Source organism: Bombina bombina, chromosome 1 (genome assembly GCF_027579735.1).
Source record: "Bombina bombina isolate aBomBom1 chromosome 1, aBomBom1.pri, whole genome shotgun sequence".
Classification (NCBI taxonomy): Eukaryota; Metazoa; Chordata; class Amphibia; order Anura; family Bombinatoridae; genus Bombina; species Bombina bombina.
In genome coordinates this window covers 567,878,703-567,899,131 of record NC_069499.1, presented here as the reverse complement: position 1 = coordinate 567,899,131, position 20,429 = coordinate 567,878,703, and the positions used below count along the sequence as shown (strand labels likewise).

Below are 20,429 nucleotides of genomic sequence, written 5' to 3'. Positions count from 1 at the left end.
TGTTAATTAATCATTTACAGTTAGCACCACAAGTTTACAAATGACCATGCCAGTAGCTAACTTGCCTCTTAAATTAAGACTTAACAGGTTGTGACTTATGTCTGGATCATTTGGAAACCTGGCAGTAACAGTCACTGTAGATTTCAAAGCATATCCACAACTGCCAATTCTTACCTCAGCACATCTGTGAATGTTATCAGGTCCTACACCACCATCCACTTCAATATCCAGAGAAGGAAACTGTGACCTAAGCCACTGCACCTAGGAACACAAAAATAAATGTGAATGATAAATAAATTTGAGGCCATCATCCACTACCAAAGCTTAAAACATTTATGTATTTTTAGTTATTATAGGGAACATGAAGGCGTCTGTGATTCTGTTAACCCCTTAACGACCAAGGATGTGCCAGACACGTCCTACAAAAAATGGTCGTTAATGATCAAGGACGTGCCTGGCACGTCCACTGAGGTTTCAAGCTCTGGAAGCGGTCGTGATCACTTTCAGCAGCTTTCAGGGTATTGCAGCGATGCCTCAATATTGAGGCATCGTGCAATACCCTTTTCCATCTTAATATAAGGAGTTCACGGCATCATTCCTTACTGTTGGGAAATACTGAACCTCGCCAGGCTGGGTCTAGGAGGTGGTGAGTGCCCCAGCCATTGGGAGTATAAAGGTGCCTTTTTGAGAAATAAAGATAGTTTATTTTCTGTGTCCAGCTGTTATTAGCTTAAGCTATGGAAGATTCTGATATATTAGAGGGTACTCCCTCTATTCCAAATAGTAATACCTGTTTATATTGTGAGGAGACTTTGGTATGCCCACTCTCGGTTAAGTTCCACATGCCTTGACAACGTTGTTCGGTCAAAGAAGGTTAACCCTTTTAGTACCACTGAGCCGTCCACCTCTGAGGACTCGCGTCCAGCGAGGTGCATACCTTACATTCATCTCCTACACATGCAGTTTCCCGTAGAACGTTTAATCCTCCATCTGGAGGGGGCCTTTTACCACCAGATTTTACTGCGCAGTTACAAACGGCGGTGTCTGCGGCCCTTAGTGCTTTACCTCGCCCTGCTAAAACGCAAGCGAAAGGTTAAACATAGCTCTCCTGCCCCAGTGCCATTGTGTAATTTATTGGATTTCACTGCTCTGTCTCAGTTATCAGAGGATAAAGTTGCACTCTGATGCTTCAGAGGATGAACTTTCTGGGACGGAGTCTGCTGCCTCTAAGCCTCCTGCTGCGGAGAAACCAGCCTTTAGATTTAAGATTGAACACTTACGTTTTCTTCTAAAGGAAGTCCTGTCTACATTAGAGGTTCCAGAGGCCAAGCTGCCTGATGAACCTTTGATTCCTAAATTAGACAGAGTTTATGAGGACAGGGTAGTGCCTTTAACTTTTCCTGTGCCTGTAAAGATGGCGAACATTATTAAGAACGAATGGGACAGCATTGGATCTTCCTTTTCCCCTTCGTCTTCCTTTAAAAAATTATTCCAGGACTCTCAATTGGAGTTGTGGGGTTCCGTCCCTGAGGCAGATGACGCTATCTCCACGCTTGGCAAATGCACTACTATCCCGCTTGAGGATAGCTCGTCATTCAGAGAGCCGATGGATAAAATAATGGAAACTCTAAGAAAGATGTTTCAACATATATGTGATATTTGTTTCAACCGGCAGCGGCAATTGCCACGGTTGCTGGAGTAGCTACCTACTGGTGCGACTCCTTATCGGATTAAATCGAGGTGGAGGCGCTTTGGGGAATTAGCAATCACTGGAATAGCTCTTCTAATTTTGATATAGGGGCTAATTTACCATCTTACCTGTAACTTATAGTTACACAGAGTGGTGCTTACTTTGCTCCAGAACTGCATTTTCTAGAGTTAAGTGTATCGAGGTCAATCATCTTATTCAGTTAATTTTCTATGCAGTACGTGAGCCGATGTGTTTGCACTGAGCGGTGAGTGTTACAGGCTGTTATTGGCTTTTTAATTATAGTAGCTAGTGTGGATGCTATTACCCAATATCACTTATTAATCTAAGTTTTAATACATTTATACACTCACACTGTTGATTTTTTTTATTAATTTATATTAAATGCTAAGTTTTATTTACAAGATCCCCTTTGGGTGATTTCCCTTGCCATCTCTCTATATAGATATACACATCTTTGAGTGCTATTAAACTGTCCACTTTCCTTTCTTCTTCTTTGTACTTTCTCTTCCACGTTATCCAGGAAAGAATAAAGGCCTTGAGAATTGCTAATTATTTTATCTGTGATGCAAACATGCAGATTATTCACCTAAATGCTAAGGCTTCTGGCTTTTCAGATCAGGCCCGTCAGGCGCTCTGGCTGAAGTCCTGGTCTGCGGATATGACTTCTAAGTCCAGACTTCTTTCTTTCCCCTTTAAGGGAAAGATTTTATTTGTTCCAGGCCTGGACTCCATTATCTCCACGGTTACAGGGGGCAAGGGTGCCTTCATACCGTAAGATAAAAAGAACAAGTCTAAGGTACAAGTTTATAATTTTCGTTCTGATAAATCCCAACAGCAGCAGTCCTCCACTAAGCCCGAGCAAACCAAGAGTACTTGGAAGCCGGCTCAGTCCCGGAATAAGTACAAGCAGAGCAAAAAGCCTGCCGAGACTAAATCGGCATAAAGGGGCGGCCTCCGATCCGGCTCTGGATTGTGTAGGGGCAGACTGTCGCTCTTTTCAGACGCTTCGTTCAGGATCCATGGGTCCTGAAGGTCATAGCTCAGGGATAGAAGATAGGTTTCAAGTCTCATCCACCCAAGGGCAGATTTTTACTCTCAATCTTATCTGCCAGACCAGAAAAGAGGGAAGCCTTTCTGGGGTGCGTGCAGGATCTGTCCCGGTGCCTATCACAGAAAGAGGTTTGGGATACTATGCAAACCTTTTTGTGGTCCCAAAGGAGTGAGGAACTTTCCGCCCGATTCTGGACTTAAAGTGCTTAAACAAATTTCTAAATGTCCCCTCATTCAAGATGGAGACGATAAGGTCCATCCTTCCCTTAGTTCAGGAAGGACAGTTCATGACCACTATAGATCTGAAGGATGCTTACCTTCACATTCCAATTCACAAGGACTAGTTCCTAAGGTTTGCGTTCCTGGACCAGCACTTCCAGTTCATTGCACTTCCGTTTAGTCTAGCTACTGCTCCAAGAATTTTTACGAAGGTTCTAGGGGCTCTTCTAGCCATTGCCAGAACCCAGGGTATAGCAGTAGCTCCCTACTTGGATGATATTCTGGTACAAGCACCATTTTTTTGTCTGGCGGAAGACCATTCGGAATCTCTCCTCTTCGATCTCATGGATGGAAGATAAACCTAGAAGAGAGTTCACTTATACCAAGCACCAGGGTGGAATTCCTGAGTACTATAAGACACTCCATATCCATGAGGATATTTCTAACAGACCAGAGTCGTTGCAAGCTAGCTTTGGTATGTCTTGCCCACCGGACCTCCTTAAGGACCTCTGTGGCTCAGTGTATGGAGGCGATTGGTCTCATGGTGTCCAGCATGGACATCATTCCCTTTGCTAGGTTCCGTCTCAGAGAATTGCAACTGTGCATGCTGAGGCAGTGGAACGGCGATCATTCGGATCTGTCTCAACAGATTTCTCTGGTACAAGCGGTTGAGAGAATCACTCTCTTGGTGGCTCTGTCCAGATCATCTGTCCCGAGGGACATCCTTCTTAAGACCATCCTGGGAGATTGTGACTACGGATGCAAGTATCAGGATGGGGAGCTGTCTGTGGTTCCCAGAAGGAGCAGGGCCTGTGGACTCAGGAGGAATGCTCCCTCCCGATCAACTTTCTGGAACTTTGGGCAATCTTCAATGTTCTGAAAGCTTGGCCCCTTCGGGGTTCATCCCAGTTTATCAGATTCCAATCAGACAATATAACCTCAGTGACTTACATCAACCATCAGGGTGGTACAAGAAGTTCCCTAGCAATGAGGGAAGTATCTTGGATTTAGGAGTGGGCGGAAGCCCACAGCTGTTCGCTGTCAGCGATCCACATTCCGGGTGTGGACAACTGGGAAGTGGATTTTCTCAGCAGACAATCCTTTCATCCGGGGGGAATGGTCTCTCCATCTCAAAGTGTTTGCGGAGAAACGCAACAGGTGGGGGACGCCGGAGATCTCATGGTTTCCCGTATCAATACCAAGCTACCCAGATATGGGTCGAGGTCCAGGGATCCTCAGGTGGAGCTAATAGATGCATTAGCAGTGCCTTGGAGGTTCATTCTAATTTACCTTTTCCCGCCGTTACCACTCCTTCCTCGTGTAGTGGCCCGCATCAAGCAGGAGCGGGCATCAGTGATACTGATTACTCCATCATAGCCGCGAAAGATGTGGTTCGCAGATCTGGTGGGGGATGTCAGAATCTAGATTCTCTAAAGGCTGACTGCGTGGAGATTGAACGCTTCGTCCTAGCCAAGAGAGATTTTTCGGAGAGTTTTTTTATACTCTCATTCAAGCTCGTAAACCGGATACTCATCGCATCTATCATAAGGTGTGGAGAAACAACTACTTATTCTGGTGTGAAGAGCGTGGATTTTCCTGGCATAAAGTTAAGGTTGCCACGATCCTATAGTTTCTCCAGGATGGACTGGAGAAAGGCCTTTCTGCCAGTTTCCTGAGAGGACAGATTTCGTCCCTGTCCGTTTTACTGCACAAGAGGCTCGCGGAGCTTCCAGATGAACAGTCCTTTGTTAAGGCTCTGACTAGGATCAGACCTGTGTTAAAATCTAATGCTCCTCCTTGTTTTGCAACAGGCTCCATTTGAGCCTATGCATGAAATTGTTATTACATTTTTGTCCTGGAAGGTTCTTTTTTCTACTGGCTACTGCTTCTGCACGCAGAGTATCTGAGATTGCTGCCTTGCAATATGAGCCTCCTTATCTGGTGTTCCATTCTGATAAGGCTGTCCTACATACAAAGTTAGGTTCTCTTCCTAAGGTTGTGTCAGACCGCAACATCAATCAAGAGATTGAGGCTCATTCCTTGTGTCCCAATCCTTTTTCGAAGAAACATTTGCTTCATAATTTGTACGTGGTTCGCACCTTGAAGTTTTATCTTCAGGCTACTAAGGATTTTAGACAAATCTTCCTTGTTTGTTGTCTATTCCGGGAAGCGTAAGGGTCAGAAGGTCTCTTTGACTTCCTTATCTTTTTGGTTAAGGAGTGTTATCCGCTTAGCTTATGAGACAGCGGGACTTGGACCTCCTCAGAGGATTACGGCTCATTCTACTAGAGCAGTGGCTTCCTCTTGGGCCTTTAAGAGCAAGGCCTCTATGGATCAGATTTGTAAGGTGGCTACCTGGTCCTCCTTACATACTTTTTCTAAATTTTACAAGTTTGATGTTTTTGCTTCGGCTGAAGCAGCTTTTGGGATAAAGGTTTTGCAGGCTGTGGTGCTCTCAGATTAGGGTCTGCCTCTATTTTTGTCCCTCCTGTTATTCAGTGTCTTCTAGAGCTTGGGTATAGTTTTCCCAACACTAAGGAATGATGCCGTGGACTCTCCTTATATTAAGAAGGAAAAACTTTTATTTATGTAAGAATTTACCTGATAAATTAATTTCTTTCATATTGGCAAGAGTCCATGAGCTAGTGACGTATGGGATATACAATCCTACCAGGAGGGGCAAAGTTTCCCAAACCTCAAATGCCTATAAATACACCCCTCACCACAACCACAATTCAGTTTAACGAATAGCCAAGTAGTGGGATGATAAATAAAGGGAGTAAAAAGCATCAACAAAGGAATTTGGAAATAATTGTGCTTTGTACAAAAAAAAATCATAACCACCATAAAAAAGGGTGGACCTCATGGACTCTTGCCAATATGAAAGAAATGAATTTATCAGGTAAGTTCTTACATAAATTATGTTTTCTTTCATGTAATTGGCAAGAGTCCATGAGCTAGTGACGTATGGGATATCAATACCCCAGATGTGGAACTCCACGCAAGAGTCACTAGAGAGGGAGGGATAAAAGTAAACAGCCATTTTTCGCTGAAAAAATAATCCACAACCCAAAATATAAGTTTATTCTTTAAAATGACAAGAAAAACTTAAAACATCAGCAGAAGAATCAAACAAACAGCTGCCTAAAGAACTTTTCTACCAAAAACTGCTTCTGAAGAAGCAAATACATCAAAATGGGAGAATTTAGTAAATGTATGAAAAGAAGACCAAGTTGTCGCTTTGCAAATTTGATCAACTGAAGCTTCATTCGAAGCTTCATTCTTAAAAGCCCACGAAGTGGAGACTGATCTAGTAGAAGGAGTTGTAATTCTCTGAGGCGGGCCCTGACCCGACTCCAAATAAGCCTGAAGAATCAAAAGCTTTAACCAAGAAGCCAAGGAAATAGCAGAAGCCTTCTGACCTTTCCTAGGACCAGAAAATATAACAAATAGACTAGAAGTCTTCCTGAAATCTTTAGTAGCTTCAAAATAATATTTCAAAGCTCTCACCACATCCAAAGAATGTAAGGATCTTTCCAAAGAATTCTTAGGATTAGGACAGAAGGAAGGGACAACAATTTCTCTACTAATGTTGTTAGAATTCACAACCTTAGAAAAAAAATGTAAATGAAGTCTGCAAATCCGCCTTATCCTGATGAAAAATCAGAAAAGGAGATTCACAAGAAAGAGCAGATAGCTCAGAAACTCTTCTAGCAGAAGAGATGGCCAAAAGGAACAACACTTTCCAAGAAAGTAGATAAACCTGTAACATAGTATTAATCACTGAGCCAGAGAAACCTCTATGACTTAGCACTAAGCGATCAATTTCCATACCTTCAAATTTAATGATTTGAGAACCTGATGGAAAAACGGACCTTGAGACAGTAGGTCCGGCCTTAACGGAAGTGGCCAAGGTTGGCAGCTGGACATCTGAACAAGACCTGCATACCAAATCCTGTGAGGCCATGCTGGAGCCACCAGCAACACAAACGATTGTTCCATGATGATTTTGGAAATCACTCTTGGAAGAACTAGAGGCAGGAAAATATAAGCAGGTTGATAACACCAAGGAAATGTCAGTGCACCCACTGCTTCCGCCTGAAAATCCCTGGACCTGGACAGGCATCTGGGAAGTCTCTTGGTTAGATGAGAGGCCATCAGATCTATCTCTATAAGACCCCATATCTGAACAATCTGAGAAAACACATCTGGATGGAGGGACCACCCCCCTGGATGTAAAGTCTAACGGCTGAGATAATCCGCCTCCCAATGTCTATACCTGGGATATGAACCGCAGAATTAAGACAGGAGCTGGATTCCGCCCAAGCAAGTATCCGAGATACTTCTTTCATAGCTTGTGGACTGGGAGTCCCACCCTGCTGATTGACAAATGCCACTGTCTGATATTGTCCGTTTGAAAATAAATGAACGGTTCTCTCTTCAACAGAGGCCAAAACTGAAGAGCTCTGAAAATTGCACGGAGTTCTAAAATATTGATTGGTAATCTCGCCTCTTGAGATTTCCAAACCCCTTGTGCTGTCAGAGATCCCCAAACAGCTCCCTAACCTGAAAGACTTGCATCTGAAGTGATCATAGTCCAGGTTAGCCGAACAAAGAAGCCCCTTGAACTAAACGCTGGTGATTTAACCACCACGTCAGAGTGTCAAACATTGGGATTTAAAGATATTAATTGTGATATCTTTGTATAATCCCTGCACCATGGATTCAGCAAACAAAGCCATGCACATAACCACTGAAGGGAATGTCTGAGACTGAAGGTGCCGACAGGCTGCAACCACTTTCAAACGTCTCTTGACTGTTAGAGACAGAGTCATGGACACTGAATCTATCTGGAAACCTAAAAAAAGGTGACCCTTGTCTGAGGAATCAAGAAACTTTTTGGTAAATTGATCCTTCAACCATGTTTTCGAAGAAACACTAGTTGATTTGTGTGAGATTCTGCAGAATGTAAAGACTGAGCTAGTACCAAGATATCGTCCAAATAAGGAAACACCGCAATACCCTGCTCTCTGGTTTCCATAAAGCAGGGCACCTAGAACCTTTAAAAAATATTCTTTGAGCGGTTGCTAGTCCAAATGGAAGAGCAACGAATTGGTAATGCTCGTCTAGAAAAGAGAATCTCAGGAACTGATAATGATCTGAATGAATCGGAATATGAAGGTATACATTCTGCAAGTCCATTGTGGACCTAAAATGTCCTTGCTGAATAAAAGGCAGAACAGTCCTTAAAAGTCACCATTTGAAAGTTGGTACTCTTACATAACGATTCAAAATTTTCAGATCCAGAATAGGTCTGAATGAAATTTCCTTCTTTGGGACAATGAATAGATTTGAATAAAACCCCAGACCTTGTTCCTGAAAAGGAACTGGCATGACTACCCCTGAACTCCAGGTCTGAAACACACTTCAGGAAAGCCTGAGCTTTAACTGGATTTGCTGGGATGCGTGAGAGAAAAAAAAAATCTTCTCACAGAAGTATTTACTCAGAATCCTATTCGATACCTCTGAGAGATAATACTCTGAAACCATTGATTTTAGACAGAATTTATCCAAACATCCTTGAAAAAAAACCTTAATGCCCCCTACCAGCTGAGCTGGAATGAGAGTCGCACCATCATACGGACTTAGGGTCTGGCTTTTGTTTTCTTAAATGGGTTGGATTTATTCCAATTAATGAAGATTACCAAATGGAAACAGATTCCATAGGGAAGGATTAGGTTTTTGTTCCTTATTTGACAAAAAGAACGAAAACTATTAGAAGCTTTATATTTACACTTAGGTCTCTTATTACCTTGGAAAGAAAGAGATAGCAATCTAGACTTAAGTCATATCAGCATTCCAAGATTTAAGCCTCAAAACTCTTTTAGCTAAAAATAGCTAAAGACATAGATCTAACATCAATCTTGATGATATCAAAAAATGGCATCAGAACGGATTAGTATGTTGCAGTAAGCGAACAATGCTAGATAAATCCCAATCCAATTCTTGTTGCGCTAATTCTCCAACAAAAAAGTTGATGCAGCTGCAACATCAGCCAAAGAAATTGCAGGCCTGAGACGACATGAATATAAATAAGCTTTCCTTAGATAAGATACAAGTTTCCTATCTAAAGGAACTTACTAAAGTACTATCTTCTATAGGAATAAAGGTACGTTCAGCAAGAGTAGAAATAGCCTCATCAACTTTGAGGATCTTTTCCCAAAACTCTATAGAAATTGCAGGTAAAAGGATACAATTTTTAAACCTTGAAGAAGGAATAAAAGAAGTACCCGGCTTATTCCATTCCTTAGAAATCATATCAGAAATAGCATCAGGAACAGGAAAAAAAAACCTCTGGAGTAACCACAGGAGGATTAAAAACAGAATTTACTAGTTCTAATATCAAGAGGACTAGTTTCCACGATATCCAAAATAATTAACACTTCTTTAACAAAAAACGAAAATACTTAATTTCAAATAAATAAGTAGATTTGTTAGTGTCAATATATGAGGAAGGATCTTCTGAATCAGATAGATCCTCATCAGAGGAGGATAATTCATTATGTTGTCGGTCATTAAAAATTTCATCAACCTTATGAGAAGTTTTAAAAGACCTTATATTAATTAGAAGGCAGAATAGCAGACAAAGCCTTCTGAATAGAATCACTAACAAATTATTTACATTTCATAGGTATAACATGTACATTAAAAGTTAAAGGAACAACAACAGGCACTGTACTATTTACTGATGGACACAATATCTGCATATAAAAGTTTATCATGATAACCAATACAAATAAATTACAAATACAATTCGGAAATATAATGCACTTAGCTTTACAGGGAGTGCAGAATTATTAGGCAAATGAGTATTTTGACCACATCATCCTCTTTATGCATGTTGTCTTACTCCAAGCTGTATAGGCTCGAAAGCCTACTACCAATTAAGCATATTAGGTGATGTGCATCTCTGTAATGAGAAGGGGTGTGGTCTAATGACATCAACACCCTATATCAGGTGTGCATAATTATTAGGCAACTTCCTTTCCTTTGGCAAAATGGGTCAAAAGAAGGACTTGACAGGCTCAGAAAAGTCAAAAATAGTGAGATATCTTGCAGAGGGATGCAGCACTCTTAAAATTGCAAAGCTTCTGAAGCGTGATCATCGAACAATCAAGCGTTTCATTCAAAATAGTCAACAGGGTCACAAGAAGCGTGTGGAAAAACCAAGGCGCAAAATAACTGCTCATGAACTGAGAAAAGTCAAGCGTGCAGCTGCCAAGATGCCACTTGCCACCAGTTTTGCCATATTTCAGAGCTGCAACATCACTGGAGTGCCCAAAAGCATGAGGTGTGCAATACTCAGAGACATGGCCAAGGTAAGAAAGGCTGAAAGATGACCACCACTGAACAAGACACACAAGCTGAAACGTCAAGACTGGGCCAAGAAACATCTCAAGACTGATTTTTCTAAGGTTTTATGGACTGATGAAATGAGAGTGAGTCTTGATGGGCCAGATGGATGGGCCCGTGGCTGGATTGGTAAAGGGCAGAGAGCTCCAGTCCGACTCAGACGCCAGCAAGGTGGAGGTGGAGTACTGGTTTGGGCTGGTATCATCAAAGATGAAAATGTACAGTGAGATGCAAAAAAGAGAGATTTTGCAGCGCAAAGAGAAAGACTGTTGGTTACTGGACTTCGTTAAATACTAAAACCCACTATCAGAGTAAGCAAAAAATAAGTGTGATCAAAATTCAATACTTTGAAATACAATTGACAACTTCATTCACACAAAATAACTTTATTGGAAAAAATAATTAAAGTAATAGTCCGGCTGGACTAGTACTCACGCACACTCACACACATACGGTTTAAAACTTGCTGGAACTCAGACTATGTAATTTGATCTGAATTGCACCTCATAAAATATACATCACTTCTTAACAGGAGGTATTGGAATATATATATATATATATATATATATATATATATATATATATATATATATATATATATATATATATATATATATATATATATATATATATATATATATATATATATATATATATTCAACTCCTGTAGGTAAGTGAGTATGTTATTTGATTTCATTGAAACATATCAGACTTATCAGAAAGAACTAGACAAACTTGAGAATGAAGTAATTCAGTCCAAAAAACAAAAATTACAAAGGGACATTGATGACTTTCAGCAACAGAGAGTTTATAAATGGAGATACCAAACATCTAACAGATATAGGCATAATAGAACTCAAATAAGAGAGAACAATAGTGGTACAGACACTGAAACTGATATATCTGATAATGAGAGCAACAAAGATGATTTGGAGCCTATGACAAGAGATACTCCATTAATAACAACACAAACAACTAGTTTACCATCTACATCAAATTCCAATAAAGAGGTATCTTTTTTAGCATTAAGCCAACGGCAGCAACAGATATTAAACACGTCAACAACCAACAAAACCTCAAGGGGGAACAAAAGGAAAAACACAGGCCCACAGAGGCAATCAGAGAGGAAGAGAGAAATGAGTCCATTCACCATGATCAGGACCAACTCATGAGAATTATTAATCTTAGTGAACACATTTTAAACACTGACCATGAAAGTGTTCTGTCCAAGGGGTTAACTTTCTGCCCTACGAATTCTCTAAACAAATTCGAACTAATTAAAGATACTCATTTATTTTCACGCAAACTGTTGTTAAATAAAATGTATTAAAATAAAAATGATCCCACATTGTCAAAAGAGGATTTAGACTCTTTACAAGACTTAGAAGAGCTACTAAGTGATTCTGATACAGAAATTCAGAAAAACCTTTGGAAAAAAGGTCTGAGAGCAAAATCTACATATACTCCTCCAGTATCTCTCACCACAAATTAATGTTTTTTCCCAGATAGTATGCAACAAGATAGAAACACTACCTATCTATAATGTCAATAATAACCTTACCCATTCTGAGAGACAGGCTTTGAGTGATATAAGAACATGGACTGACGTAGTGATTAAGCAGTCAGACAAGGGCGGAAACATAGTTATATGGCCTAAAAAAGATTATGTTGAGGAAGCCATGCGACAATTGTCCAACCAAGATTGCTACAAAAAACTTTTGTTTAATCCTCAATCTGAGTATTTGGAACAATATAATAAACTCATTTTAAAAGTGTGGAAAAATGGGACTATTACTAAAACTGAGAAAAACTTCCTGATACAAAAAAACCCAACTCTTGCTACTATATATTTCTTACCCAAGGTCCACAAGGACCTGTCCAAACCCCCAGGCAGACCCATAGTATCAGGAAATAATAATCTGAGGCTGCTAGTAAATATATAGATCAGAGGTTAAGGGAATATCTTACCATGATGCCCTCATATGTCCGTGATACTATGGGGGTTCTGAAAATGTTACAAAATATTCATTTAAATCATGATACCTGGCTTATCACAGCAGATGTTGAGTCTTTATACACCAGCATAAGACACAATGATGGAATACAGGCAGTCAAATATTTCCTATCCACCAATGAATTTGAAAACAAAGAACACAATGAGTTTATTTTAGTTCTCTTAAAATATGTACTGACCCACAATATCTTCACATTTAAAGATAGTTTCTTCCTGCAAACACAAGGCACGGCAATGGGCACTTTGTGTGCCCCTACATATGCCAACCTCTTCCTAGGATTCTGGGAACAAAAAATTGTTTTTTCGGAGGGCATGGAAAGATTCACTAATCATGTGCCACTATGGATAAGGTACATTGATGATGTACTATTCATCTGGGAAGGCACACGTGAATATCTTGATGAATTTCTATCAGTGCTGAATGTTAACAATTTGAACATCAAGCTAACATATCAAGCAGATTTACATCAAATTGACTTCTTAGATCTTACAATCATTAAAAGTACGGAAGGTACCATTACAACTAAAGTGTTCAGGAAAGAGACATCCACAAATTCTTTGTTACATAAGACAAGTGGACATCCAGGCAGTACTTTAAAAGCCATACCATATGGCGAATTCTTACAATTGAGAAGAAATTGCTCCAATGTCTCAATTTATGAACAAGAAAGCAAACTTTTGACTATTAGGCTTTCACAACGAGGGTACAGCAATAGAGCCATAAAACAGGCTAAATACAAAGCACTGAAAACCTCTAGAGACTCACTATTGTGCCCAAAAGTTAAAGACAATTCCACCATCATTCCAAGACTAATTACCACCTATAATCCCCAGATGCAGAGTGTCAGAAAAATACTCAACGAAAACTGGCATATTCTGAAAAGTGATCCTGAGCTCAAGGATTTAATAGGTGATAATGTGAAAATTGGATACAGGAGACCGAGAAACTTGAAAGATCATTTGGTACAGAGTCATTACCTACATATTCCCAAGAAAAGTGATACTGATCCAGGGATGTACTCCTGTGGAACCTGCTCAGTGTGTTCTTGTGTGAAGAAAATAAAAGATATTAAAGACAAATATGGTCAAACTCATAAATTGAAACATAGTTTCAATTGCAGATCCTCAGGTGTCATCTATGTCATCTACTGTGAATGTGACAAAGCCTATGTAGGCATGACCACTAGAGAAGCAAGAGTCAGAATACTAGAACACAAAAATAACATCAAAAATGCAGAAAAAGACCAACAAAATGGAAAAAAGATCACTAGTGTTGCAAAACATTTCTTAATAAAACATAAAAGTCAACAGAACCATTTTAAATTTTCTGTTCTTCAAAAAATCTCTTTAGGCATTAGAGGGGGTAGTCTTGAAGACTCATTACTCAAAGCAGAATGTCGTTGGATACATCTTCTTAACACAGTATACCCCAATGGCCTAAATGAATTCAACAACTATAATGTGTACTTATAGAAACATTTTCTATTATCTTTTATTTATTTTTCTTATGTTTCTATGGATGGTTAGCTCATACATTAACAAACTGTCCCATGAGGAATATTTCAGTATATACAGTTTTCCATTTATATACCAGGTTTTTATGTTCATAAGCACTTTTAATATATTTGAGTTACTTTTCAACACTATTTATTATGTATTATCAGCACCACTTTTACATCTCACTAAAGTTGATTCCCCAGCTTATTTATTTTCAATCTTTTTGCATCCTCACATATCAAAAATATTTTTGATTTTTCACTTAATTTCTATATTTATTCTTATTCCTCACCTAACAATTTTTGTTTAAAATAAAGAAAATTTCTTCTTTCTAAAACATATCATAATTTATACTTTACGTTATTATTGAGCGTTCACTCATTGTAAATTTGCATCAGTGTTCACTGATTTATCACTTTAAATCAGATTATGGCATCTTAATGCCATTTTCACATACTATCACTATATTATATTCACTGAAAACTGTGTCTACATCCTCCGCTTTTTGCGTGCAAGACCATCTATGCTAACATAATAACAATTCAATGAATACTACTATAAACAATAGAATGAATGTTACTATAAGCAATGTAACACTGATACAGTCTGTATTTCTTGTTTCAGTATATTAATTGGCTGATGCACGACTGAATTGACACATTGAATCCTATTTTCCATTGAAGTCCTATGTCACAGCTAGCTCATGATCCAATTGGATCTAATCAATGCTAGTCATTGTTATGATTGGATGTGAACCAATCAAACTGTTTTGAGTCTTATCGCAATGAACCAATCGCTAAACAGGGGCGGGATTAAGATCGTCTTATATCCCGCTCTGTCCGGCCGGCGCGTACCCCTCTGAAGAAGCGTTATGTGAAACGCGCGTCAGGGGCACCTGCACGAGGTTATGGAACCTCGATTTTAATAGCTGACTCAGCCTCAATACCTAATTGCACCATAGTGATTACGCTTACAGATAGTGGCAGTTAATATTAAAACAAGGCCTCCGCTATAGAAGAGACCTTTTTCAGTCTAAGATTAGCAGACTTTTTGTCGATCGTGGGTAATCTGTGCTCAGAATTATATACAGTACTAATTAATGGTTAAACAGGCCTCCGCTATAGAAGAGACCTTTTTTCAGTTCAGCTCAGCATATTTTTCTATACGTGGGTAACCTGTGGGCATATTTATACTTAGCAAGGTTGAACTATAGCTCCAGTGACAGTTAAATGATTAAACAGGCCTCCGCTATAGAAGAGACCTTTTTTTAGTTCAGCTCAGCATATCGTTCCATTGGTGGGTAATCTGCTGGTATATTGACACTTAGTGTGGTTGAACTATAAGCTCCAAAGACAGCTAATGTTTAAACAGGCCTCCGCTATAGAAGAGACCTTTTCTAGCTAAGCTCAGCATATTTTTCCATTCGTGGGTTACCTGCTGGTATATCTGTATTCAGCAAGGTTGAATTGAAAATCTGATTTCAATCTCTGTCTCAAAGCAAAGTTAATAATTGGTTGTATTAGTCATACATTAATATTACACTTAATGATAGATATGTGCATTATGCATATAGAGTGCATTTGAATCTTTAATTAATTTAAAGGTATATACCGTACTTTAAAATCACCAATGACTGTGCTGTGACCGGGGCCCTTTAATATCAGTTTAACATATTTTGCAACACTTGCAATGATTAAAATTTAGGAACACAGTAAACCGCCAGCTTTACTTTTGACTGTTTGACTAACATATACATATTGAGTGTACTATAGACTTTTTACTTCTCAGCACACAAACCGGAAATTTAATCGGATACTATTCATATTATTGTGGTGCTTTTTTGTATAAGTACTTATTAGGTACACCCTACTACCACTACTAATAACATACTCACTTACCTACAGGAGTTGATTATTTATATATATACAAATACTCCAATACCTCCTGTTAAGAAGTGATGTATATTTTATGAGGTGCAATTCAGATCAAATTACATAGTCTGAGTTCCAGCAAGTTTTAAACCGTATGTGTGTGAGTGTGCGTGAGTACTAGTCCAGCCGGACTATTACTTTAATTATTTTTTCCAATAAAGTTATTTTGTGTGAATGAAGTTGTCAATTGTATTTCAAAGTATTGAATATTGATCACACTTATTTTTTGCTTACTCTGATAGTGGGTTTTAGTATTTAACGAAGTCCAGTAACCAACAGTCTTTCTCTTTGCGCTGCAAAATCTCTCTTTTTTGCATCTCACTGTACATTTTGATGTATATTACTGTTAATGGTTCTGGAACTTAAGGGTCACGATATATAAATAATAAATTTGATTTATCCCTTAAGTTTGAATTAATATAACCCACCCCACTCTCCCTCAAAAAAACAGAATTTATGTTTACCTGATAAATTACTTTCTCCAACGGTGTGTCCGGTCCACGGCGTCATCCTTACTTGTGGGATATTCTCTTCCCCAACAGGAAATGGCAAAGAGCCCAGCAAAGCTGGTCACATGATCCCTCCTAGGCTCCGCCTACCCCAGTCATTCGACCGACGTTAAGGAGGAATATTTGCATAGGAGAAACCATATGGTACCGTGGTGACTGTAGTTAAAGAAAATAAATTATCAGACCTGATTAAAAAAACCAGGGCGGGCCGTGGACCGGACACACCGTTGGAGAAAGTAATTTATCAGGTAAACATAAATTCTGTTTTCTCCAACATAGGTGTGTCCGGTCCACGGCGTCATCCTTACTTGTGGGAACCAATACCAAAGCTTTAGGACACGGATGAAGGGAGGGAGCAAATCAGGTCACCTAAATGGAAGGCACCACGGCTTGCAAAACCTTTCTCCCAAAAATAGCCTCAGAAGAAGCAAAAGTATCAAACTTGTAAAATTTGGTAAAAGTGTGCAGTGAAGACCAAGTCGCTGCCCTACATATCTGATCAACAGAAGCCTCATTCTTGAAGGCCCATGTGGAAGCCACAGCCCTAGTGGAATGAGCTGTGATTCTTTCGGGAGGCTGCCGTCCGGCAGTCTCGTAAGCCAATCTGATGATGCTTTTAATCCAAAAAGAAAGAGAGGTAGAAGTTGCTTTTTGACCTCTCCTTTTACCGGAATAAACAACAAACAAGGAAGATGTTTGTCTAAAATCCTTTGTAGCATCTAAATAGAATTTTAGAGCGCGAACAACATCCAAATTGTGCAACAATCGTTCCTTCTTTGAAACTGGTTTCGGACACAGAGAAGGTACGATAATCTCCTGGTTAATGTTTTTGTTAGAAACAACTTTTGGAAGAAAACCAGGTTTAGTACGTAAAACCACCTTATCTGCATGGAACACCAGATAAGGAGGAGAACACTGCAGAGCAGATAATTCTGAAACTCTTCTAGCAGAAGAAATTGCAACTAAAAACAAAACTTTCCAAGATAATAACTTAATATCAACGGAATGTAAGGGTTCAAACGGAACCCCCTGAAGAACTGAAAGAACCAAATTGAGACTCCAAGGAGGAGTCAAAGGTTTGTAAACAGGCTTAATTCTAACCAGAGCCTGAACAAAGGCTTGAACATCTGGCACAGCTGCCAGCTTTTTGTGAAGTAACACAGACAAGGCAGTATCTTCGGAGACAAGTCTGTATAGTCCCCATTCCACTGACTGAGCATGCACAGTTGTAATGGTCTTAGATGAATGCGCGCAAAAGGAACTATGTCCATTGCCGCTACCATCAACCCGATCACTTCCATGCACTGAGCTATGGAAGGAAGAGGAACGGAATGAAGTATCCGACAAGAGTCTAGAAGTTTTGTTTTTCTGGCCTCTGTCAGGAAAATCCTCATTTCTAAGGAGTCTATTATTGTTCCCAAGAAGGGAACCCTTGTTGACGGAGATAGAGAACTCTTTTCCACGTTCACTTTCCATCCGTGAGATCTGAGAAAGGCCAGGACAATGTCCGTGTGAGCCTTTGCTTGAGGAAGGGACGACGCTTGAATCAGAATGTCGTCCAAGTAAGGTACTACAGCGATGCCCCTTGGTCTTAGCACAGCTAGAAGGGACCCTAGTACCTTTGTGAAAATCCTTGGAGCAGTGGCTAATCCGAAAGGAAGCGCCACGAACTGGTAATGTTTGTCCAGGAATGCGAACCTTAGGAACCGATGATGTTCCTTGTGGATAGGAATATGTAGATACGCATCCTTTAAATCCACCGTGGTCATGAATTGACCTTCCTGGATGGAAGGAAGAATAGTTCGAATGGTTTCCATCTTGAACGATGGAACCTTGAGAAACTTGTTTAAGATCTTGAGATCTAAGATTGGTCTGAACGTTCCCTCTTTTTTGGGAACTATGAACAGATTGGAGTAGAACCCCATCCCTTGTTCTCTTAATGGAACAGGATGAATCACTCCCATTTTTAACAGGTCTTCTACACAATGTAAGAATGCCTGTCTTTTTATGTGGTCTGAAGACAACTGAGACCTGTGGAACCTCCCCCTTGGGGGAAGTCCCTTGAATTCCAGAAGATAACCTTGGGAGACTATTTCTAGCGCCCAAGGATCCAGAACATCTCTTTCCCAAGCCTGAGCGAAGAGAGAGAGTCTGCCCCCCACCAGATCCGGTCCCGGATCGGGGGCCAACATTTCATGCTGTCTTGGTAGCAGTGGCAGGTTTCTTGGCCTGCTTTCCCTTGTTCCAGCCTTGCATTGGTCTCCAAGCTGGCTTGGCTTGAGAAGTATTACCCTCTTGCTTAGAGGACGTAGCACTTTGGGTTGGTCCGTTTCTACGAAAGGGACGAAAATTAGGTTTATTTTTTGCCTTGAAAGGCCGATCCTGAGGAAGGGCGTGGCCCTTACCCCCAGTGATATCAGAGATAATCTCTTTCAAGTCAGGGCCAAACAGCGTTTTCCCCTTGAAAGGAATGTTAAGTAGCTTGTTCTTGGAAGACGCATCAGCCGACCAAGATTTCAACCAAAGCGCTCTGCGCGCCACAATAGCAAACCCTGAATTCTTAGCCGCTAACCTAGCCAATTGCAAAGTGGCGTCTAGGGTGAAAGAATTAGCCAATTTGAGAGCATTGATTCTGTCCAAAATCTCCTCATAAGGAGGAGAATCACTATCGACCGCCTTTATCAGCTCATCGAACCAGAAACATGCGGCTGTAGCGACAGGGACAATGCATGAAATTGGTTGTAGAAGGTAACCCTGCTGAACAAACATTTTTTTAAGCAAACCTTCTAATTTTTTATCCATAGGATCTTTGAAAGCACAACTATCCTCTATGGGTATAGTGGTGCGTTTGTTTAAAGTGGAAACCGCTCCCTCGACCTTGGGGACTGTCTGCCATAAGTCCTTTCTGGGGTCGACCATAGGAAACAATTTTTTAAATATGGGGGGAGGGACGAAAGGAATACCGGGCCTTTCCCATTCTTTATTAACAATGTCCGCCACCCGCTTGGGTATAGGAAAAGCTTCTGGGAGCCCCGGCACCTCTAGGAACTTGTCCATTTTACATAGTTTCTCTGGGATGACCAACTTGTCACAATCATCCAGAGTGGATAATACCTCCTTAAGCAGAATGCGGAGATGTTCCAACTTAAATTTAAATGCAATCACATCAGGTTCAGCTTGTTGAGAAATGTTCCCTGAATCAGTAATTTCTCCCTCAGACAAAACCTCCCTGGCCCCATCAGACTGGGTTAGGGGCCCTTCAGAAATATTATTATCAGCGTCGTCATGCTCTTCAGTATCTAAAACAGAGCAATCGCGCTTACGCTGATAAGTGTTCATTTTGGCTAAAATGTTTTTGACAGAATTATCCATTACAGCCGTTAATTGTTGCATAGTAAGGAGTATTGGCGCGCTAGATGTACTAGGGGCCTCCTGAGTGGGCAAGACTCGTGTAGACGAAGGAGGGAATGATGCAGTACCATGCTTACTCCCCTCACTTGAGGAATCATCTTGGGCATCATTGTCATTGTCACATAAATCACATTTATTTAAATGAATAGGAATTCTGGCTTCCCCACATTCAGAACACAGTCTATCTGGTAGTTCAGACATGTTAAACAGGCATAAACTTGATAACAAAGTACAAAAAACGTTTTAAAATAAAACCGTTACTGTCACTTTAAATTTTAAACTGAACACACTTTATTACTGCAATTGCGAAAAAACATGAAGGAATTGTTCAAAATTCACCAAATTTTCACCACAGTGTCTTAAAGCCTTAAAAGTATTGCACACCAAATTTGGAAGCTTTAACCCTTAAAATAACGGAACCGGAGCCGTTTTGAACTTTAACCCCTTTACAGTCCCTGGTATCTGCTTTGCTGAGACCCAACCAAGCCCAAAGGGGAATACGATACCAAATGACGCCTTCAGAAAGCCTTTTCTAAGTATCAGAGCTCCTCTCACATGCGACTGCATGCCATGCCTCTCAAAAACAAGTGCGCCACACCGGCGCGAAAATGAGGCTCTGCCTATGCTTTGGGAAAGCCCCTAAGAATAAGGTGTCTAAAACAGTGCCTGCCGAT

The 20,429-nt window shown here is 40.2% G+C and overlaps 1 protein-coding gene across 1 annotated transcript in view; it reads right to left on the bottom strand.

Annotated features, from left to right (window-relative positions):
* RPE (ribulose-5-phosphate-3-epimerase) overlaps positions 1-20,429 on the bottom strand; it is a 98,446-nt gene that overhangs the window by 25,145 nt on the left and 52,872 nt on the right. Inside the window, exon 5 of the mRNA XM_053698778.1 lies at positions 175-261. Within this exon, the coding sequence (XP_053554753.1) occupies positions 175-261 (87 nt within the window). The remainder of the gene's footprint in view (positions 1-174; positions 262-20,429) is intronic.